Source organism: Myzus persicae, unplaced genomic scaffold (assembly GCF_001856785.1).
Source record: "Myzus persicae strain clone G006 unplaced genomic scaffold, MPER_G0061.0, whole genome shotgun sequence".
Lineage (NCBI taxonomy): Eukaryota > Metazoa > Arthropoda > Insecta > Hemiptera > Aphididae > Myzus > Myzus persicae.
Window position 1 is genome coordinate 96576 of NW_019102587.1, and position 25496 is coordinate 122071.

General features: G+C 29.6%; 2 protein-coding genes across 2 annotated transcripts in view; one reads left to right on the top strand and one right to left on the bottom strand.

Annotated features, from left to right (window-relative positions):
* Nucleotides 1-9421, bottom strand: part of LOC111032627 (DC-STAMP domain-containing protein 1) — a 32705-nt gene extending 23284 nt beyond the window's left edge. The window contains exons 1-2 of the mRNA XM_022313023.1: nucleotides 9346-9421; nucleotides 3800-3909 (exon numbers count right to left, since the gene is read on the bottom strand). Of these exons, the coding sequence (XP_022168715.1) occupies nucleotides 3800-3909; nucleotides 9346-9421 (186 nt within the window). The remainder of the gene's footprint in view (nucleotides 1-3799; nucleotides 3910-9345) is intronic.
* Nucleotides 9422-9885: 464 nt separating this feature from the next.
* The window catches only part of LOC111032620 (dual 3',5'-cyclic-AMP and -GMP phosphodiesterase 11A-like), a 90981-nt gene continuing 75370 nt past the window's right edge, over nucleotides 9886-25496 (top strand). The window contains exon 1 of the mRNA XM_022313018.1: nucleotides 9886-10018. The gene's annotated coding sequence lies outside the window, so the exon portion shown is untranslated. The remainder of the gene's footprint in view (nucleotides 10019-25496) is intronic.

The window sequence follows — 25496 nt, forward strand, 5'->3', positions numbered from 1 at the left end:
ACATTTATAGCAGCCGTCCCTGTGACGTTTGAATTTTTTTATTTATTTATATTTCTATAAAGTCAACGTTATTTATTGTTTGAAATAATTTAAGCATTAAAACATGAAACATGAAACACAATATGCTTTCAATGTATTTTTTTTTTAAAATTATTATTATTTATAGAATCCACAGGTGGCAAACAGCAGTTGCTGTCACTTTTTTTTTACAATGTTTGTTTATTTGAACACTGACAAGTAATTAATAAGTGAAAGCTGTGAAATGAATATTTGCTTAGTCGTGGAAAAATAAATTGATACTAAAAATGCCCAAAAATACATACGTTTTTGAGAGTGCTCGGATCCTTTAAATCCGAAATAAGCACTGCATTTAGGTGAAATGTGTTTCTATTAAGTATATTTTACTTGAAATGTGAAACTTAATTGGTAGAATAAATGTAAATATTCTCGCTATTGCAATTCGCGATGTGTTGAACGCAGTATGTATAAAAGTTTTTAAGCATGTGATATCACAATAATATAATTATAGCAAATGTTGAAGCATAGAAGTATATGCGAGGTAAAATATATGCATTAAAATTTAGAAATGAGTAATTACATAAAACTTAAAAAATAAACTAACATGGTGCCTATATATTATATTAGGAAAGAAACACAATTTTTTCGAATCTGTTCTTCGTGCTTCAAATTAATAATACTATTACAAGTACAGCAAAATTAAACACAGTAAAAGAGCTATTATTTAAAAGAAAACGAGTTTTTTATTCATGTTTGAAAATATGAGTTTTATATTAATAAGTATGATTAGTAAGTTGTGCATAAGCTATTTATTTTTTATTGTTATTTATTAATATTTTATAATTATTTAAAAAGTTAATTTAGCATGCTTTTCTAATTTTTAGTGCATAATTAAAATATACATATTCTAGTTTATAGTGGTTTTTCTATTATGAAGTATGAGACATAGCAATATTATTTTAATATGGTACCTACTTATATTAAGTTTTTGCCTCGTGGTGTCAAGAAAACATTTAATTTTATGTTATTACTTATTCTGCACTGTAGAAGTTATTATTCTTTATTATTATGAGACTCAAACATTTTGAACTTCATTCCTATTCATACATAAATAACAAAAGCATTAAGTCTATAAAAAAGTTTAATATTCTATTACTCGTGTAAGTACAGAAACATAAGTCATTATTTTATTTAAATACCGAAATGTTGAATCAAACAAATGTATGTATTATTATTTTTAACTGACCAGATAAAAACCTATTTAATAATAGTACGGTGTGGAAAGAACGTACTGAACAATATTTTTTTCTGGTGCGGGAAGGAAAACGGATCAGCATTACTTGCCAATATACTTAGTGTTAACTCATGTAAGGGCCGAGGCATGTGACTCATTAAGTTTCAATCATCCGCAACTAAAAGAAGTGTGGTAGCTGTTTGTACTAACTGTTTATACTAAGACGTTAAGTATATCAATAAAGAAATAACAGTAATCTAATATCAACACCTTTAAAATGTTAGAATTAAAAACCGCCACTGCAGTTAGTATGCATAATTCAGATGTAAGTATGTATATTCTTATAACAAATGAAAATATTAAAATAAATATATATCATGGATTAAAAATTAACACCCTTGGATAACATAAATCCGACTTAATTTCACCATTTGTAATATTTTAAGGTTTTTAGTTTTTTATTATTTTTTTTTTTAATACGATTTGTTTAAAACAGAATTAAACTATTTTTAAATGAAAATAGCTTTATGCGTTTTAATAAAATAATGTTACAACTCTGAATTTGAAGGGCTCTTGCTATATTTGCCATTTTATTGCGCATTAAAATTATAATATTCATATTGTATTGATGCGTATGATGGTTAATATTCCACAAGAGCTTAAGAGACGTTTTATTTGCAACGATTTTATTTATTTGGATTTTCGTTACAAGTGGACCGTCTTCTCACTACTCTTATTATGTGGACGTTATTGAGAATACGTTGGTTATTAAAATTCGTGACAAAATGTCAATATGTTTGCAAAGAAAAGTAAATTGTCTGTCTCAACATCGTTTATATATTTTGATTTGATAAAGCTTGTATTTTTTGAATGTCTATACTCTATAGGTACCTACTTGAAAGAAAAAAATTCACTTTGAATTATTTATTTATATGACACGTGTCACATTATTGAGTAAATATACACTATATTGATCAGTATAATGTAATATTCCAACATTATTATAATATTTTATAATGTAAGTTCTATGTACCTACATCGTACATACGAAATTACGAACTTGTGTAGAACACAGACACTTCGGAGGTGTCTGCCAGGATTGTTTTAAGATTAAAATATTCTTTTGGTCCGATTTACTTAAAGTCACAGTTTTTTTTATATAATATATGGAAAATTCACAGGATTAAAATAATATATTGTTTTGTTTTAAATCGTGCCCAAACCATGGATCTTCTATAAACCACTTTTAAAAGCTAATAATTCATTGCCAAAACCAAACCTATGTAGTTGATACCTTCTATAATATACGTTGTCAAAACATTAGGAAACCATAATATTAAACTATGATGTTGGGTCCCAACCTAAATCTGAATAAAATCAGTATTTTTAGTATTCTTGGTCACGTAGATGTTGACTACAACCCACAGGCAGTTAGATTTAGACAGTTTATTCGTAACTTAATATTTTCTGAATATAAATGCAAAGTGAATTTTTCTACGTGAGATAGCTACTCATTTTTAAGTAGATTTTGTGCTTTCGAAAAAAGGGAATTTTTCATGTTATGTCAGTATTATATATTTACTATCCACCAAACTTTTATTTTTTTTTTATCAAGTGCTCACTCTATTTGATGTCCGATATAACTAATACGTTAATATTTATAAGAATTTGAGGATGAGAGAAAACGAGACAGGTCGTTTATCGCCATTTTATGGGATGTACTTTGTCTAGATATTCCTCCATTGGCTCTATTTATATTTAAAATTTAATTAGTTGTATAAGTATTTAAATATTAGTTTAATATTTTATATCAACATTTATATTTTGGTTCCAAACATGCAATTAAATAGTTTTCTAATTTTTTGTGCACCTGAAAACATATAAAACCGCTATAATACCATAGAGTATTAAAACATTTTGTTTTTTGTTGTTGTTACAATGTAGTGACTAGTGAATATTATTAAATTGTTAAAAATATTAAATGCATAAAATAAAATGTATAAAAATGATATTTAAAAATTAAAAATGTAAAACTCAGGAATAACTGTATTACCTAGAATACTTTATTCAATAGCTCCGTTAAAATGTTATAATATTGATGTTATTCATAATTACTCTAAAATTCAGTTTCGGTCAAATGATTTTATCATTCCCCTCCCCCTGGATTTGACTGATTTTTTTATAACATGCACTATTTGGTTATTGAAAATATAATAATGATTAGATCTTAAACATTGAAAAAAGGATATGTGGGAGATCTATCATTGCCCCCCCCCCGCTTCCCACCATCGTTTAACCGCTGTTGCTAGAATTATATAAAGTTAATAATGAAAATACGTGCAATATCTTCGTAAATTTTGAGTAAAACTTAGCTATTACCGAACGGTCAACGGAACACAAGAGGTATATGTAATATATATTATTATTAATTATGTTATATCGAAAGTATAGTTATTATAAATATCAATCTATTAAATGTTAAACATCGACGCGTTGACCGCAAACGGTCGATTACAAACGATCTAGATTTGATTTGTATCGATTTACCTGTTGTGAAATGGCGTGGCCGATGCTCAAAAATAGACTGATAATGATGCCCATTAGGTGAGTGGTCTGATTAGTAAATTCTAAATCGACAATTACAAAATGGTAGAGAACTGAAAAAAAAGACATGTTTAATTTGCAAATAAAAAGTCGGTTTTACTTATACTCAGGCTCAGGAAAAGTCCATAGAAGAAACCCAGAATAATCTTGGACTTTCTGAACTTTTTACTTCGGCGGTCAGCTGTTTAAAAAATAACACCATATTCAATGTTTATGTCTTAACATTAATAATTATAATAATTATAGTTATAATAATAATAATAATAATAATAATAATAATAATAATAAGAATAATTATAGTAATAATATGTTGTTAGAAGAGCTTAAAATTAAAAGTATTATTTTGAAACAATGTGATGCATTACAGTATAATACCACACTCAACGGCTAAAGTAAGAGGACTTTGGGCAGTGATTAATGGGATGGTTGTCGTGGAAATGGTGTCAAATCAAAAATGCCATCTATTTGAAAGACTGGAGACAATTTATAAATCTTTCATTTTTGTTATAATTACAGTTTTAACACCGTTATCACAGTTCAATATAATCTTATGATTTTGACAGCAATAACATTAAACGCAGAATGAAGTTTTCTGCAATAGTGTAAAATGTTCAAAATGACCAAGATTGACTTGACAATTCTTCTCGCAGCCCGGTTTTATAGTTTGTATAGTTTATTTTAACAGTAAAGTAATGAAACAAATACACAAGTTTCAATTTATGAATCATATTTTATTAATACAAGAACACACATTTTATATCAAAATTAAAAACGGAAACATTTGACCAGCCTACCAATATTTAGTTATTAATTACGTTCGTCATAGCCGTATAGTTATCATACCTCTATAGGTATAATAACCGTATAGGTATCATACCCATTTTCAGTTTAGAAACTTTGGAGTTTTATCGTAGAAATTAGCTAGGACTTAAACATTGTTAGAACATATATTTAAAATTTACTTTATTTTCGTTATTCGTTAATTTAAATTGAATATTATTTCTAAAAATATTTTTTTAAGGAATGATTGTGAGTCTGGGACCCGATTTCCCGGAAAATACAATTGAATTATATCATTGACTCTCTACAACGTCTACGTCCATATGTATTATATATTATGATATATTATGATCTATTATATTATGAAGTTCTTCGAGATAGAGATACCAAAAAAGTTTTACAAGACTCATTCTTGATTCCATTCATCGTCATACCTGGTGGGAGTTTCTAATTATAGTCTTTCTGCGTGAGTGGATGAAAGGACCCTATAGTCGCTCAGTTGCTATAAATATTATTATATAATAACTGGTACCTATATGGTTTAATAAAAGCAATATTTTTTCATCTCTTTCGGTGAAATTGTTCATACATACAGATATTCAGTGTACAAGAGACATTGAAATTAAGGTATAAAAAGAAAATTGAAGAATTTATTACCGCGGTGGTGCAGAGATAGTTTACGAGAAATGCGCATAATATATTATTATGATATGGTAACAAAAATTTTTTATTACCTACATATCTTTGTTTTTTTCTTATTTTTTATTCTTATGGAATGGTCGTAAGACCACTGCAATATATAATCAATCCTAGTCGCATAATATTCGAACAATAATTATTCGTATACGAAAATAATTATGTTTTATTGGGCAGTCCATTAAATCGTTTATTTTGAAATAGAAAATTCGACATAATATTATTCTTTTCTAATAAGTTGAATACAATATAGCCATATATACCTACACTATTATGATGAGACTGATATTAATATTATTTTAATTTTACAGCAGGTGGTGTAATATAATTTCCGTGTAACGCGTGTTCACAGTCTGACGTTACATATAGGTTTACAATTTAAATGCACATACACTTTGTGTGAATAATTATTTGTGATCCACGTTATCAATATTGTAAATTAATATGCTCGCATCGCTTCTGGAGACCATATTATTATGTTTGTGTTTGAGAGGGGTAGTGACGTGTTTTGGGTGGGATAGATGATGTGATCATATAAATTGGTTAAATTTTTTTTATCAATAATAATATTCTAAGATAGCAATACCAGCTGGCACCACGATGCTATAGACAAAATTGTTGATAGTGTTGATGATAATCGATGATAGTTATTAGTTCCTCTAAAGCTTGAAAAAAAATAATGTAGGTTAACTGTAAACTGTAAATATTTATTATTTGTAATTAGTTGATAATAAATAAATCTATTTTACACTTTTTGACAGATTTTCTAATGATAACATAGTGTGCTAGTAAGGATAAGTCAACTTAAGGTAGGCTCCTATTAAGCTATTAAGCTTATTAGGTATTAAAATAATTTTTGTGGTGTGTGTGTGTGTGTGTGTGTGTGTGTGTGTGTGTGTGTGTGTGTGCGGTGGCGAGGGAGACACGCAGGTGCCAAATTCTTAATTACGTCTCTGGGAGGGTAATACAGTGCACACATAATTTATTTAAAACAAATTATATAAAAAGTAGAAATGAATTAAAAATTTTGAAAACACTTCATCGACAAGTGATGTGGTTTAAATGACGATACGTTATTATTAACGAAACAATATCACCAACTGGATAGTCGTCAAGGCCGTAGCCAGGGGGGGATTCAGGGTTCAACAACCCCCCGCCATCGAAATTTTTTTTGAAATTAGATTTAATTATTTTTTAAATAAAGATTAATTTTAAATTTAATTTAAATTATATTTTTATATTTTCATATTTTATTATATAATATAACATATTTATACTCAAAACCACACCCTAAATATTTTTCTGGCTACGGTCTTGATGGTAGTAGAACGCTTCGTGAAATATTATAAACAAATAAAAACAATTTTTTTTTTGGCTATATCGACACATATTATAATTTATAATACATATTATTATATTATTTGTATGTGTCATAAACCTCCCAGTAGATATGTGTATATAGAAAGAAGAGAGGCGTCTACTGACAGTTTTGGTCCAAATTTTAAATTGATACTACTCCACCTCTGCATTTTTATTCGTATTTTTTCAATAGAAAGTCCAAGGAAAGTAATGACGTGTATCAGTTTTATTATATTATTAATTATTATACGTTCTATGTTGTCCACATGTCATCAAATCGCGAAAAACACATTCTTATTCGGTCGAGCGTTAATCGCCATGGCACGCGTACATTATTGTCAATACGATGTCCTTTTTATATTATAATACGCTTTGCAGTGCGTTATAAATTCGGAGTGAGAATATGTCTGGAAGAAATAAAGAAAAAGAGAGAGAGAGAGACCCATTGTTTTAATTACATTTACAGCAAGGGTCAAGTAATTTAACGTGGTTGTCTTAATAGAATGCACGATTCACGCCATCAGTTGAAATTAATATTTATAATATCTCGTTTTAAAATATAATAGGTACGTGTGTGTGGTGTGAAAAAATTCGTCGTACATTTTATTCGTTGAAACAACAACAACAGTAGCAACTACGGTGATTGTATTCAAAAGGAAATGACGATAATGTATTTTGACTATGTTTATTATTCTAACCGGGCCGGCGAATACGCGTCATTTCGGTCGACGCTATTTTCTTCTCTTAAGCCTCTGGCTCGTCGAATATCATTAAAACATTATGATATTGTCGTCATAGATCGATACCGCCGAGGTTACCTATTAAACGTTTTGATGTGCTTACCGAATGCCAAGCACACGCGATATAGTCATATGTTTTATACGGTTCCACTACCTACACAGGTAAAATTGCGCGCGTCATAGAGTATTATAGTAATAACGCATACTTATTTGGCCATAAATCAAAATACGCGTCGCCCGGAATCGTTTGCTGCCGCCACCGTGACGTAGTCGGACGCACATCGCGGAGAAGAGGACATCACGGAAACGTGGCGCGTAGAATTATTGCGTTACGATAAATCATCGTCGTGAATCGGATGTGTGTATATTGTATATATATATATATATATATACGTAATAATATCATTACGGACGGTAATAATATCGTTACTAACAATTCAATCATGCAACAATGGAATAAACATAACATTAATTTAGATACCAGGGCACAGCAGTATAGAATTGAATGACAAAGCGGACCAAGAAGCCAGTAGGGCGTTAGAACTATAACCAATTCAATCTTTCAGGTCACAACTCATAGGGACATAAATAATCAAATTCAAGATATTATTAAAATCAAATGCAGTTGCGTTTTTATGGCAGTGCTCAAGGGTGGAGCGGGGGGGGGGAGGGGTCCCCGAACGCCAAATTCTGATTCACCCATAAATGGGTGCCGGTGGTAGAGGTTCAAAGTAGGTACCTAATTAAAATGATGAATTTGTATTTTTATGAAAAATTGAACGTTTTATAATTTAAAGTGTATTAATATCATTTTTTGTCAAAATAAAATATATAAGTTAGTGTAAAAGTACAATGTTGAGTGGCTTTTAAGTTTTATAAAGAAATGTATGATAAGAATAGTTTTGGGTTGTTGAGGTTTGATAAATTTTGGAGGGAGATGTTATTTATGGTGTTATGCGAGAGTACGTCACCTAGTATACTACCTTATAATTATGTGTATGTTGTTAAAATTTATGGAAAAAGGGCGTTACTTCATTATGTGTACCCAAAGTGCCATATTTCTAAATATCTACTATTCAAATGACAAACAAATTGGTGTCGAAATAAATCAAAGCTTAGGTAAATTAAAAACACAATACGCGATTGGCAATATCTCTGAATTAAAAATAAAAATAAAAACAATAGGTACTTATAATAGACTATAGTCTCTTTCTATAGGGATAGGACACACCAGAATAACACATGGTTTTCTGATGTCATAGAAAGATCCACTTGCATGTAAAACCTGTGGTTATAGGTTAGGTCAATACAATAATGATCAATAATCTACTGACGGAATGTGGCAGTACAAAGAAGAGCTAGAAGAATGTGAAATACACAAACCTTAGATGCGTTGCTAGGACTCAAACTTGAAAAAACCTAAGCTTATTATATTATAATTAATAAAAACCAAATTCTACAACTATAATTGTAATAATAAAAAAAAAAACTTGTTTAAGTAAAAGAATTGTACATAACTAATGACATATGCAGTTTATTTTAGATCCATAATAAAAAAAAAAAAAAACGGCGCATGACGTATTCGTGGTTGACATACGTAATAATAATATATAGCAGGCTAACATGACTCGCCAGGTATTCTATTATTATAATTAACTTCATAGGTATTAACTACGGGCAGGTAAAGTTATATTGTATAATATTATCCCTGTAGTGTTTTTCTGATAAAGCCAACTGCATATACATCACAGCAAACCAAATATACATTAAATTATACATTTATAGAGATATTAGCTCAGCGTCCGCACGGACATTGAAACTGGGTAAATTGTTTGGAATTTGTCACAGCATTACATAAAATGGAAATAGCATAATATTTTAATCTAGACCTAGCTAGGTGTGCATCGTACTTGCCTAGTAAATCTTTGAGAAACTCTCGGAAAAATCCACCAGACCGGTGTCGCCTGGTGGAGATTTTCTTGTACTTCATGATGGAAATCTTACGAACCGTGAGGTGTACGCTGTATTGGAAGGAGGAGTGGTCTTCGATGGGATAATACAAGAACCTCTTATTCTATGCACTATATTACAATACAATTGTCGTATCAAACGCCATATTACACAGGTGATATACTTTATTTCGGTCTGATGTGCCTCTGAAAAAAAAAGCGAACAGACGTGTCGTGGCAACCAACGCGTCTATTGCGTTATTATAAATATTACCTAAATAATAATACACACACACACACACACACACACACACACACACACACACACACACACACACACACACACACACACACACATACACTGTTGAGCTATTATCGTTGCAATAATTTATCGTCCAACACCGATGTGGCGCGAGTGGTGGTTCGACAATTCACCGCTCGCCGCACTGGCAGCACTGCCGCCGCCGCCCGGCGTAATGAAGACCCATAAGCACGTCGTTCCCACAGCAACCGTCGGCAGAACGCTACTTAAAGTTCAGCTCTCCGGTGCGTGCTGTCCGCCGAGACCGTAACCAACTGCTGTGCCACACACGTTTTCCAAGTTCACTTTCGAGACACGGCGGCCGTTACTACAGCAGGTAACTGATAAGCATTCCAATATTGTGTATTATAATTTGTTAAAATGTTTTTACTAAGTGACATCAGAATAGCGTTATAGTGTAGGTATTAGCCATCAGATATATTATTAAGATGATAATATTTTTCAATCACTTTTGTCCAATTTTCGATTTTATAATGCATCAGCGTACTGCTATAATTGTCTGCGTATGTTGGGAACTAACCCGACAGTTACTGTAAAATCGTAATATCACGTAGGTGGTAGGTGCGCACTAGACCTGAAATATACAATTATGTAATATTGTTTGATCATTTTTCATGCACGTATGGTACAAAAAAAAAAATCCACGAAACAGTATTTTATTGTATACATACTTACGTCATAAAACCATGATAAATAGCCACAACCAGCCGTTCGCCATGCAGTTGATTCCGCTTTGGGAGACCTTTGACAAACACCGCTAACGTGTTTCGAATATTTTGACTATGGTATTATATAATTCTGTCATCGAAACGCAACTAATGCCCGAAAAGAATATTGTGCACGTGTTTTTTCGGCTTGTGCGCATAGTAATCAAGTATAGGTATTATATAGTCTGTTTTATATAATTTATTCGATCGAGAAGAACACTATCGTTATTTTTTTACCCGACAAATTGTACAAGGTAATTTAATGTTTATTTGTAGTTTGTACGATAAAACGACGAATATATTAGCGGTTGTATTATTGTGTTGTAGTAAGAATTTTACAGGAATTTGTTTGCTATTAATTGTTCAAGATAATTCTTGGGTGTGCCTATAATGTTAATTTTTAAACAATCATAGCGACTGAATCAATTTTTAAGGGACAGCTAGCACCATTTAGTTAGGTCGAACTTAACACATTATTATATTTTCAACTATCGTCTGGGGCTATTGAAATCCCATTATTTTAAATAATTTACTTTGAAAAACTATTTAATTTACTAGTAACTACTATTGTAAATGTCAAAGAATCTATGAATAATTCAAAAGCAAATTTTTAAACATTACCAAGTACAATTCACAATTTATTATCTTCAGGTAATAACAACTATAATCATTATCATTCAATTTTCAGATCTTGTAAAGTCATTTGAAAAAAGTATTTTTGGTCTGTAAACATTAAGCGTCAAATATATTAGGTACCTATAAAGTTAAAGTATAATTTTTTTTTATTGATACAAGACTCTCAGCAACATGGGCTATTGGGTTTATAAAATACAACATGATGTGTACCTATTCTAAATGATTTTAAATTTTGGTTTGACTTTTGGCGATTCTGATGAATTGGATAATGTTGGCTATGGTTTGAGGGTGACTGTGGAGTATTTCGGGTAGTGATTTTGGCAGGTTTTGACTTGTTTTGATATTGTGGTATATTCAGGATTTAGTGAGAATGTGTTTCATGGTGACTTTTAATGAATAATTATGTTATGCAATTGTGTAATATTCCTACTACCTGTGTTATAATTAGTTAAAAATATGATTTCTTTTTAAAATAATTTATATAATGTTTTGAGAAACAAAAACTTGGTAAAATGATTAAATTGTTTTATAAATATTATATATTTATCGTATATTGGATTTTGGTTCAATGTAAAGAGTAATACGAGGATAATAATAATATAGAAATAATAACACATGGATTTGAATAAATATTTATAATTTTATGTTTTTAACGTTTGATACTTCTCCCAAATTATGTAAATTGTATACACATCTGGAAAGCTTAAATTTAATGCCTTTGATCAGCTTCTGGATATTTCATTCAAAAAACATTCCAGCACCACTTTTTTAGTAGTTCGTCGAAATTTAACTTTATAACATATTTATATTCATGTTATATACAATATATTATACCGATGAACCACACTCTTTATAGTAATGATTTTATTTAACCATATTTTCTAAAATTATTATAAACTGTTTGCCTAAACTATTTTTATTATAACAATAATTCATTTGTTAGGTAATCTGAATTTGCATCAGGCCCTTCATCCCTAAACAAACCATATGAGTTGTCAATTGTTTTTTGAACTAGAGCAATTATTTTTAGTTCAGGGTACACAATGTTGAACATTCAGATGTATAAACTGGAAACAAAATTTAAATTATTCGGGTTGCGATCAAGAGTCGAAGCCATCTATTTATTCGGTCTAAACTAATACTCAGTTGACGTAGTTATAGCATTGTATATTACACATGGTATATTGTAAAAAAGTCTTATTTCACCAGCCTAAAATTTTAATACCTATAATATGACATGATTATTAATTTAAAGTTTTTTTTATCTCAATTCATATTTAGAAGTCTAAAACAAAAAAGATAATACAAACAATTTATTTTCATTTTATTATTGATATATATATATATATATATATGTATATATATTACTATAGCAATTGAGGAAAATATTTTTTTGTATTAAAATAAACTTTTAAATCTATATTTGATTATTTTCAAAACAAAATTTTTCCTCTATTACTTAAGTATTATATGTACATATAGGTATATATATATCAATAATAAAATGAAAATAAATTGTTTGTAAAATTATTTATTTATCAAATTTTGATAAAAAAAAATATAGAATAAATTATCTGCATAATATAGGTATTATTAAATTGACAGTAAATGTTGTAAAAAGAATTATATTTAATAATAAATTTAATTATTTATCAATATAAAGTAATCTACTTCCATAATTGTTGTTTCTATTATTTCCAAGTACCAGAATTTGAATTTTGGATATTCGTGTATAATTTAATTTATTCAAGTTATATGTGTTTTGAACTAATTTTTATACTTTCCAAAAAATTTAATTTGATAAATATTTATTATGTTAATACAAAAACAAATTTTATAATGTTACACTATTGCACTTTTCGAAATATACAATAATATAATATAATATGCTTACAGCATTATTGTTTCCTATATTATAACATATTTTGTTACTTCAGTCCTTTTTTTAAGTATTAAATAAAAGAAATAATTTGAGCTGCTAAATATGAAATGAAGATACGAATCGTGAATAAAAATCGTTACATTTATATTAAACAGTAATAAAATAATGTCTACTAATTTGTGTTTTTAAAATTCTAATTACAAGCTAGGAGCCAGAAGATATATTATATTGCGTCAGTGTAAAATTGTATGGTACCTATACAATATTCTACTGTGATGAATTAATTGGAAACTTTGATAACCTATACATAATAACAATTATGCTCTTTAAATAAAGTTAAAAACAATTTTCCGATGTATCTATATTCAAAAAATAAAAATAAAATAGAAATATTGATAGTTTTTTTCTAGTACTAAAAGAGTAAACAAATTTATAAACGAGAGGGTAATTATTAAAAATTTTAATTTAAAAAACTTATTAAATTATAATTGAAAGTTATAAGAAATATATATTTAAAGTGTTCAGAAAAAAACAAGAGACTTTAAATTCTTATGAGATTGTTACCTGCAATATTTCTTATCAAACTTATATTAAATATAAAAGATTTGTAATCATGATTATCAAATTAATTTAATCAATTTGTTTTATCTATAGCACAGATAAAGTAAGGAGAGAGAGTAAGAGAGTTATAATGGTAACATACAGTGTGTACCTCAAGATCTTTCGCATTGAAATGGGATTTCAATTTAAAATGTTCATATATTTTTTTTACATTTCATAGTTTTGCCCAAAATGATTTTTTTAGTTGTTACTATTGCTTAATATTAAATGAAAATTGCTCTAAAAATCCCCAGAAATTTTTTTTCTTTATTGGTTAAGCATCAACTACACATGTTATTAGCTTTACAAGTGTTACATTTTAACATTGAAGGTTATATGCTATTATACAATTTAATTTTTAGTAAGTATAAAATTATATTTTGAAAGTTTGAATATGAACCAATACAGGTTGTCTGGGATGTTGAAATCTTTTCTGGCTTCATTGAAGTTAGGGAAGTGGATGATCCTACTAATTTGTATGTATTAATAATGAGTATAATACTATTTTACCAAATACGTACTTAAAACAACTGCAGTCAAGCAATATTTTTATGTGCATAGAGAAATCATTATGTAAGACGCATAATTGGCCGTAAGTTGTCGCCTGTTACAAATTTTTATATATTTTATTAACTTTTACAATAATAATGAAATACAATGAAAATCGAAACAAAATATAGAAGAGTATAAAAATAAGCGCATATCTTGGGATCTCAGCTGTTAAATTAGTTTAAATATTACGTGTATGTATGAACATTTATTAAAAATAAAAAGTAATAATACTATCTAAATATTTCATCATGTATACATTGTAAAAAATAAATATAGGTAGGTACACGCTAATAATTAAAGCTTTATAATATTAATTTAACAACAAAATTATCTATTAAAATGAAATCATATTAGATGATGCTCTACTAAGAATAACTGTTTTTTCACGCTTTGTGTTTTAATGTTTGATAAATATTATAAATTATTATTCAACACTATTGTAATCATAATTATTGGCACAAACTTTATCTCCCGAAAATAATTAATAAATTATTTTCATTTATAAAATCCATATTTGTTCTAAACATTTAGCATTTAACGCATATAAATATGTAAAATGTATATTTTTTAAGTATAAATGTCTGTATGATACAAATACATACAAATTAGTATCGTTCATGTGGTTTATGTTTATAACATTAAAACAGAATATCATACATTTATGTATAAAATTATAGAAACATATAAGTATACCTACCTCCTTAATTCATATTTTGATAAATTGAGTCAGTTTTTCATCTCTGGCATAGGTGGAGTAATTACACAGAAATTGAAATCATACAAATGATTTCGAGAAAAGTTGTTTGTAAATAAAATCGTTAATAGTTAAGTTGGTTAAGTGGTTTTGTTTTGATTATAATTTAATTACGACTATTGAGAACTTAATACTTGTGTATACAATTTTGATTATTCAATAGCATTCATTGTGTGTTATGCATCGGTTAAACGTAATTAAGTTGTAAGACGTACATCTAAAATAATGTCAATCATATAAATTGTTTAAATTCAATTAAGGAATGGTTTAAACTTTTGAAATTGAGTAACTTTTGTAGCAGTCTGTAAAAATTAAAAACGAGCATTTTTGTTTGCTGTAAAATATCTATAGAATTTACAATATTCCGTTAATGATGAAGGTGTTTTTGTTGTTTTGATGGATTGTATGAATTATTTTCTAAAGGGTCTGACTAGAAAATACACAAGACATACACAGAGATATTGTCCACAGCCGATTCGGACACTATCGGATATTCTATATGGACATAATTTAAGAGTTATAACTATTTGTTTACTACCCGACGACGTACTCGTCCGAGAAATATTGGTGAAGAGGTTTGTTTTTTTTCTTACTCATGGACGTCATTAGAAACGCACCAGTGTGTCTAATGTCAACATTTATCACCAAATAGACTCTCCAATATTGCAGTACGGACGAAACTGCACGTTTGCAATATATATAACGCCTTTGCCGTGGTAATAGGAATAAAAGTGTCTGTGAAATGAAAAAAAAAACATCATCGCGTAAAATATGGCCACTCGTTTGAATGAAAAATAACTTTTGGATAATGGGATTTTTGTCAGGGTCTTGACGGTTTGTATCATTTATTTTTTGTATTATATAATATATCTATATATTATTGCGACGCGATGAGTTCTCCAATTAGGAAAATAGTTTTTTATTTTTCTTAAACACCAGTCGATTCCAGTAGGAAATAAATTAGGCTTAATTTTTTATGCCCATAAAACTTGCACTCGTTTTTGACAGATTTAACCAGATTTCTTGCGTTGTTAAATAAATCAAACGGAAGGTAGTAAATCAAGAAAGGATTATATGCAGGAAGAAGCAATTCATATTGCTAACGTATTATATATTTTTTTTTTTTAGTAGACATACTAGTTATTTTATTTTTTCTCCAATAATGTAAATAATACAAGATTTACAGACTAAAGTAATGCATTTATTTTAATGCCTTCGCAAAATGATTTTATACATTATAAATTGATCAGCATGATCCCTAAAAGCAGCGTATTACCATTAATATTTTCTAGCAAACTAATTTTCATAATTTAATTTTTCTTTTGATATTTAGATTAATCTTAATTGAAATATAAAATTATATTTTCACTAATACGAATTTAGTTTTCATAAGATATTCTATCTAAATACTAAGATATTTTATTATGTTAAAATTAAATACATGTTTTGATACTATTCAAGTTTTAAAATAGATGCAATGTTTTTATCTATAATATAGTAACTATGTACATTTGCAATAGGTCTTATCATTTGCATTTATCAAGTCCAAATATGAGTATATGAGTTCGAAAATACTATGAATATTTAGATATGTTTATTTTATTTTATTAAACTTGAATACTAATTTATTTTTAATAAAAACGACTGATGTATACCAGCATAACAATCATGTTATTAATTTCAGTTTATATTTACATTTGCGCTACATCAAACTGATTATAATACAGTTGATATATTATATATTTTATGATTTCATGGACAGTCTAGAAACTGTTATTAATAGTTAATACACTATAATAAAATGGACTGAAAATAAAATAGTCAACAAATTAAAAATAACTAAGCAGGATTAAATTAAAATAGTTGAACTAATTGTCGTATTTTGAATTATACAGTTTATACAATTATAGGGATTTTGTTAAAAATGTAATTAATTAAGGCAACAATTTGGAAATTTTTTTGGTTTACAATATTAAAATGTTATAAAATTTGAAATACTATTGTTAAGATTAGTATATGATTATTGATTTAAACTTTGCTCTTGATTTTTGTTTATTATTTTAAAATTATAAGCAGTATATTATAATAAAATAAAATTTAATGCAATAATTAATATTTAAATTGTAATGTTTAGTAATTAGTATCCTGAATGATGGTGTATTGTATTGATTTGACCTAAATAATTGTATTTGATGAGTATTGTATTATTATACATGTATTTAGTATATTTAATAGAAATACATATATTTTTTTTTACATAATGCTATACTCTTATTTAAGAATTTAACAGGTAAATATTATATTATATTTGTGTTTTACACATAGTTGGTGCTCGATATTAAAGCTTGATCACGTTCACTTGTGACTTGACAACCTTATAGGATTAATTAGTATACCTTGCAATTTGCCATTCGTTTTAGCTAGAATATAATAGACTTTTTTTTTTCTTTAAAGATTTTACGATTTATATTATGAGTATACCAATTTATGTTTTTCTAAAATGTTTTGATCTCAGAATAAATATACTTTCGGTACATGATTTTATCATTAACATTTGATGTGGCTGTTCTAATTTGTTATAGTATGTTATTTATGCCAATAAATGTCAAATCTGATTTTACCTTGCTCAATCTTTCGTTATCCGGGTAGATAGAGTGACTAACCGTAAACGACGCCTTCCAATCAACTAGTCAAATGGTGTTTAATATAAAATCCACAAATCATAATCACATTTATGCATAAAAATGGATACCAATTTGGAAAGTAATAATCACTCGCGTGGACAACTTTTTCAATTTAATTAATGAATTCAAATCTGTCTGTAGTTATACACGGATTTTATAATAATTTTACTTAATTATGACATTAATACGCTGTGCGAGTAGCAAAAATAAATTTTTTTTGTTTAAAAATATATTGAATTTTATACAATCTAAACAATAAAAGTATAATTTTTAAATAATATGTACGTCAAGTGTTGAATTACTTAATTACTATATTTCACGCATTCGATTCAATAAGGATCCTCGTTTTTAACATAATTGTATTAATGTGTTGATACTTATATAGTTCATATTTATCGAAGTTATACAATGAGAGGAAAATAAATGTATTTTTCCAATAATGTTGATGCATCATGAATGTAATGCTGAACAGATTTCAAACAATACTATACTTATTTATTAAAGTTATGAAAGATTGTCCTACTTACCTGATTGTATGGGAAATGCAAGTTGAAATAAAATAAAATAAAATATATCGTTTCTCTAAAAACTAAAGCAAACTCAATAGATTTAAAGCGATAGCTGTAATTGGTACGTCATTTGTGTGTAGTGTTTCGGCGTTCTCTATAACTTTGTCTGTACATCGCTATAATTTTTTACCTACGTTCATATATTTTTTTAATATTAAAATCTTTCATACAATAATATTATAACGATTTCATACATGGGTTATGAAATAAATAAATCAAAGTTGTATTATTATTTGTTGTAGAATAGAACTACGGAACTATAGGGGAAAAATTCAATGTTAACATCGTTTTTATATAGATACAACATACGAATATATTATATAATACACCTAATATTTAGACTACCTATTTTATGTAATAGTATTTAAAAATGTTTAATTAAAATTAATTAGACATTATAATTTATGGGTTTGACATTAAAATGTAATTATATATTTAGGCGTAATATACTAATTGTATTATATTGATTTGTTTGTACAGTTTGAGAATTGTAAATGTGTTAATCAGCCCGTGGTGCAATTAGAACTTTGAGAACTCGGTGCATAATATTTTAGATGCTCTCGATCCATAGTACATCATATTATCATGAGAGTATGTGACGCGCCTTTTGATTTTCAACGATTTTTTAAAGATTGACAGATGGAAAATATTATATTATAAAATATAAGGTATACTCGCAATCAGGTAAACATTATAATTTCCACATTGGTCAGTATGAAGAAAAAGCGGCCGTTCAAATTTCCATCAAACCGTTTTCACAGGAAATCGTTATGCAATTCGACAAGTAACAACATTCCAGCAAAATTAGTATAAAATTCTATTCGTACATTTGTGAGCCTCGTTACTTCCGGTTTGCGTCACCTGTTCCCCGAGGATTTGCTAGGGTGGAGCCGTTGCGTCAAGGTTAGACGCATATTAGTCACCTATGTACATTATTTACAAATTCCTTGTACTAGGACGATTCTAAGGCCGTAATAAATTTATAATTTTCTGTAGTTATGTTAAATAATGATAAAGGGAGCACCTATATAGGTTTTTAGTCTATATTAAAATGTTAATAAAGGTATGTGATTGCCATATTCTTTTAAGCCATGAAAAAAAAAAATTAAAAACTGATTTCATTGGTAATATTTGTGCCGTCAATAATTTCACACTTGGCGTGTAAAATATTGTTGTGGTTCTCATCCATTGCAACCCTAGAGAGTTTTAAAATACATTTGGCCGCCGTAAAATCAGAAATAAACAATATCCTTACTATAATCTATAATATACGTAACTTTATAACATATTGTAATTATATTAAATAGTCTCTTTTTCCGTGTTTACACCGCAAGTCTTGAGGGGAGAGGACTCCGTTACTCTCATTCAGCATATTATATTATGATACCTAGATAATGACCTTTGTGAACCACTCTGAAGAATTTCGACCATGAAAATCGAAGTAATTGATCCATACATGATTTTCCTAATGTTCTGATTTCTGTTAAAATTCATTATTAAAATAAACTTTTTTTAACGTTTTACATGTCCTTCGGTTTTCCGTGCAATTGTTTTTATGTACTTAATGGAGTGCACTTACGTTAAATGCGATTTCTGTTAGGTTTTATTGTATGACCTAATTGACCTTTGTTTGATCGTAAGTTAGGAGATAAGAGAAAATGCTAAAACGAGGTAACTAAAAAAGTCAAGGTCGTAAGAGAATTGTTACACTTTGAATTTAACGAGTAATACGAGCAAAATAGAGTAATTTCTCTCGAATTACGTTTTCTGGCTGATGTATTTGAACTTACCTATTATTTAAATTCAATAATATTTTATGAACGGTAGTAAACAACTTATAAAAACAATTTAAAACGTTAGTTAAGAATGTGCAAGGTATATAGTTTATAGATAAGAATAAAATTATAATAATAAATTATAATAAAACAAATCAATTCAATTTTGTTTATCAAAAGAAGTATAAAAGGTCCCTAAATCTACAGTAATTATTTTTTTTCTACAGGTAATAATTATATCAAATTACTTTAGAGCTTATTACATATTTTAATTGTTGAGTAAATAATCAGAAACAGAATTTGATATACTTTCATATTTAAATAAAAACGAATTAGTAGTTGTAAATACATTTTTTATCGTCGTTTCAAACGTAATAAATTTGTTTTAAATTATATTAAATTGTACTTGTAATTTTAAACTCTACTGAAACAGATTTGTTTTTTTGATTCAGAGGAAACACGAGATTACAAATTTTAAGTGCGAATAATATTTATAGTTTCAAAAATAAATGTGTGTAGTTCATGAAATATTTAATGATTAAAAAATATACTTGTATAAAAGCCGATTTATTTTTGTTCGACCCATATTTTTATAGTACTTTAAAGATAGATCTTTTCTAAAATTAGGAATATCTTGACATTGAACTCAATAATAAAATGCGCCCGAAATACAAGACAGAGAAAATGTTACACCTATTAATACACGTTTTAATTCGCTAACGAAACAATTTTTGCGGAACGGATAAAAAATGGATCCAAAAAGCACACACGGTCAGACACGGACTAGTGCATCGGATGAGTTTCGACGTTTTAATATAATATAGCAGTGTTATGTAATGTTAATGATTATAGATTATAATAATATATTATTCGCTTTATTATTTACTTCACACGTCGCCCGTATAATAACTACATAATATTCACATAATAAGCCCGGAAGCCCGGTACACAATAATGTTGTTGTTCAGTGTTCTGTGTACCTAATATATTTGTAAACGTATTACGCATATATATATATATATTACGTTCCTATGTTGTGTAGTAGTTTTTCAAAAATGACCCCGCTGGATGGTTTTTACTAAACGTGACGCACACACGAGGCATCGCTTGAACAACGTTATCAAAAAAATGTATCCCTTGATGAGTGTGGTAATTTTGGGACATAAGTCAAAACCTCTAGAGGAAAAAACAAATTCGCATCGTTTTGTTCTGTCCTTTTCTTAAAATCTACCACGACGACGACACTGAGCCATATAAATTGGCCACATCCTTTACGGTGGCCATCGATCACGACCATGCGTATAATATATTTTATTTTGTGCTATAAAGTATATAATATGACGTGTAGCCGCGTGTTCGAGTATTATTACGAGGCGGTGTAGGAGTTCACTCTCATTAGTCATTAGTCACTTCTAAAAACAATCCCGTATATTATGATATTATATAATATAAGCACTATTAAAACTGTTTTCGGGATCGGGTCGAAGTCGTCGCGTATTGGTCGAGCTAGCCGCATGCACATCCGCGGTTGTAGGTCAGCTGTACGTCATTTATTTCCCCCCTCATAAAAAAAAGAACAGATCCATCACTGGGGTTTGTGCTGGTCCATACATAGTCCGTGGTGCCTACGAGAGAGGTGTATGATGGACTGTGGTCTTGATGGGCGCATATGCGGTGCACTCGTTTTATAGCATATAGACTACGTCGGTCTACTGCGGTCGGATTGGGCAATTTTTCTATTTTATCTCACATATATGTCATGCCGTCAATGTCGCAGATCGGTACCCCTCTAAGCCCCATGACCCACCTCCAAAACCACCGAATCGAGGTACATACCGCGAGACTATATATTATGTTTATATTATAATTTAATATTTATCGCAGGACCGTGACGAGCAGGATCACTGATATTTCTATTTTTCGACGTCGACTGCTCTGGACTCGACAGTTTTCTAGATTATAGTTGGAATCGATATTGCACCTGAAGTACCAATTACAAATACCACCAAATACCGCTATATTATATTGACCTATTGAGTTCCCCGATGATTCGCTGTTGCCTCAACGTCACGTATAGGTGCATCAAACCAACGGATTGATGCAAATCGATAATAAACAATTATATGTATTATATTACCGTATTGCAGTGCTTGTTTGTTATCTCAATGATTGTTACTGTTTGCTCTTACTGTTTCGTATAATATGTCACGTTGTATATGACGAGTGTTAGGTAAGACGGGTACGTGTTCGAGCGATTTAAAAACAACCGGAACAATACTCTATTTTTTAAACTCTTGTCGACAACTAATTGGATGGCGAACACGCGTTAAAACAGTTGTTTCGAGGGTGTACATAAAGATTTACGAGCTCTGCGATTTGTTTCCCGTGTAGACATGTAGTACAAGTCTGTGCGATAATGAATGATTATGGGTGGTGAATGGGTATAGGGTAGGAGCTTGGTTGTCGGGTCAAACTATGCGATGACTACTGCCTCCACTTAACCTTTATACCACCATGAATTTCATTATAAACTTTTGTCTGGAAGTACTTAGCATGTTCGTTAACTTTGTTGTTCGTAAATCAGTACCATGTGTGAAAAAAATTATTACCCAAAAGTTCTGCACCAAACTTCGTTTGTTATTTAGATCACTATGATATTATATGTTTAGGAGGTCTAAAATTTTGTTGATAGTGATCTACTGAGAATACATTTATCCTTTGATACGCCATAAAAAAAATAAAACTATTTTCAGTGGTCATCTGTTATTATCAGGAGGGAGGTTACTAAATTTATAACAGGTAATACATTTTAACACGTTTGGTCGCTCATGAGTAATATTATGTAAAACAAATGTCGAACAAAATATTATATTGACCCTTGTTATATATTTATGTAAAATCAAACAATTTTGAAATAAATGTCCCCAAAATAATCAATTACATACTTGCCATACTTACCAAGACAAACGGAATGTTAATGATCAGTTTAACATAACCCATTAATTGCACAGGACATTGTTTATCTAGGTTAGGTTCAATTAAAATCAGAACTAGCGAAGTGAGTTTTCAGATTTACCTCCATTAATTTAAAGCGTATTTTGCTGAAGTAGAAGAGGTATAAATGTTTTGGTATGTGTCAAGAAAAACCACTACATATTTATGGTAATGTAGACACTAATACATGACACTGCTCTAAGAAAAAATGTCTTAACCTTACAAAATAGACATTGCAATAAATGAATCTAATATCATCGCACATAATATTATATTGAACATTTGGGGACAAATTCAGATAAGAAGCTATTTATCCTAATAAATCAGATATCCACCGTAGTTCATATACTTAAGCACTGTAATCTATAATGTTTCATGACCTACCGACTGCAGCTGGTTCATAATGCACGTCAAGGACTAGAATATGTTAGAATATCGTCCGTATTAATGTCCGTATATATTATATTATATTGTTTTTTTTTGTGTTGATATTAATTTTTGGTTTTCCGAGTATCGTACTTGAATCACCGTATACGTTTTTAGCTACAATATCATGGACTAACAAATAATATTATTTTATAAGTTTTTTAATGCTATAATTCTTTATATTAGTCTCGAGATATTGCACCAGCAGGAAAACAAAACTGAGGTTATTGCACAAAGTTATAAAAGCACATTCTATACAAACAGTTTAATTTTATTCATCGTATTGAATTGCATTGGAATGAGAAAAGTTACGATACGGACAATGGCATTTTCTAATCTCGCGTTTTGGCATGCGAATCGTCTTGAAACAATTACCCCCCGAGACAATAATTGATTTCATTACACGTTTTAACGACAAGCGATGCAAACTTAAGTCGATGCATGTTATTTATTACTATTATCCCAAAACTAAAAAGTCAGAATGCGCAGTCTGTACTTATGTGCAGATGTTAAAAGCCTAAAAACATTGCATTATTATGTACCTACTTTGAATGTGCGGTGATCGTAGCTTACCCAGGTTCGCAGGAGATTATCGTATGCTTGTTCGTATATTATTAATGCGTGACACGCGAATGTCGGTGACGGAAGAACGGAAAAAACAATTGTTGAATCGATGGCCTCCCCATCATCCCGGCTGACCGTTCGGCGGCGGAGGATGTTGACGATTGCCCGTGACGATGAACCGACGGTGGCGCGGTGGGTCGATGTGTCGTGATGAAACGCGTTCGTTTTCAATACGTCCCCAAGATTTAACGATCGGTCGAAAGTTTCGATGGGAGAAATAATGAGAGAAGCAGCTCGAACGGCACATACCTATAGTATATTAATATTATAATATATACCTACGCTTAACGCCACAAAGGTATAATACAAACGTTCGTATTATAATTTAATTGTTACCGTCTCGCCGCAGTGTTTAATAAGATTAAAAGGTTTCTTTCAAGCTGGAGCTGCGTGTACCTACAATACGACAGTCGCGATAATAATAGATGGCCTGAAGTTAACACAGATGATATTATATTGTACAGTCGAGCCTTCGTCTGTCTCGCAGAAACATTAAATAAATGATAATCACTCGAACGATCCTGATCCAAGGGAAATGATTTTCTAAGTCCAAATCATGTTTCCCGAGCCGTGACGACAACTGGCTCGGATATCCCCACCACAGCACGGTACAGCCCAGTTTGGTCCATTTCAGAGCTTAATAATATACAATACCTAGTTCAATAACATCGTTCTCGTTGCCAATACCACCAGGATCGAAAAGCTCTTCGTGTCTATGCAATATCGTAATGTATTTGCCAGCACAAAATATTTTTGTCTTTTCGCTTCTCAAGAAACTTTGCGTAAGTGAATAACAATAACAGTTTGGCCAAATAAAAACAAAGCGTCTCTTTGCACGTGGTTTCCAACGCCGCCACCACTACTGATCACTCTGTCTGAATAACGCAACGCTTCCGGCTGCGTAAAGCTCTTTGGAAGGTTGTATTTTTACCTTTCCTTGGTAAGCTATAATTTTTCATCGCTATTAATTTTTAAAGTAGATGCTGTATTTCTAGCAGTTGAGTTCAAAACGAATAGATTATTTTTAATTATACGTAATTAATTGTTTGACTAACCTAACAAAATAATTAATTCGTTCAATATTTCATCTATTCGGTTCACTTGACTTCGCATCCAACAGATTATTTTGACCTCGGTTGATACGATGCATCATATATTAAATACTGAACGATTACTGGCATATTATATCACTGATGGACTCAAATCGGTATACGTGCAACTGGCGACGAACAATAAATGAGGACACTTGCAAGTTTATAAATAAATGCAACATCGGCACTTTTAAGGTGGACTAAAGGGCATTTTGGTTGGAGATAAGCTTTCAACTCATTGATTTTAACACTTTTATGGACTTTCGTCGAGTTTCTTTTATATCAGATATAATATATATATAGTGAGACTATTGTTTCGTTCCAACCCTTAAATGTGTTGGATTGTAAGGTATGAGTACAGAACACCGTAACATGTATTTACTTCAAAATTTTGTGAGCAAACCCACGCACATTTCATTTGTACAATAACTTGATATATAGTAAATACCATGAATAGTTATTTTGGGGACATGAATCAAACGATTTATGTTGCAAGGTAT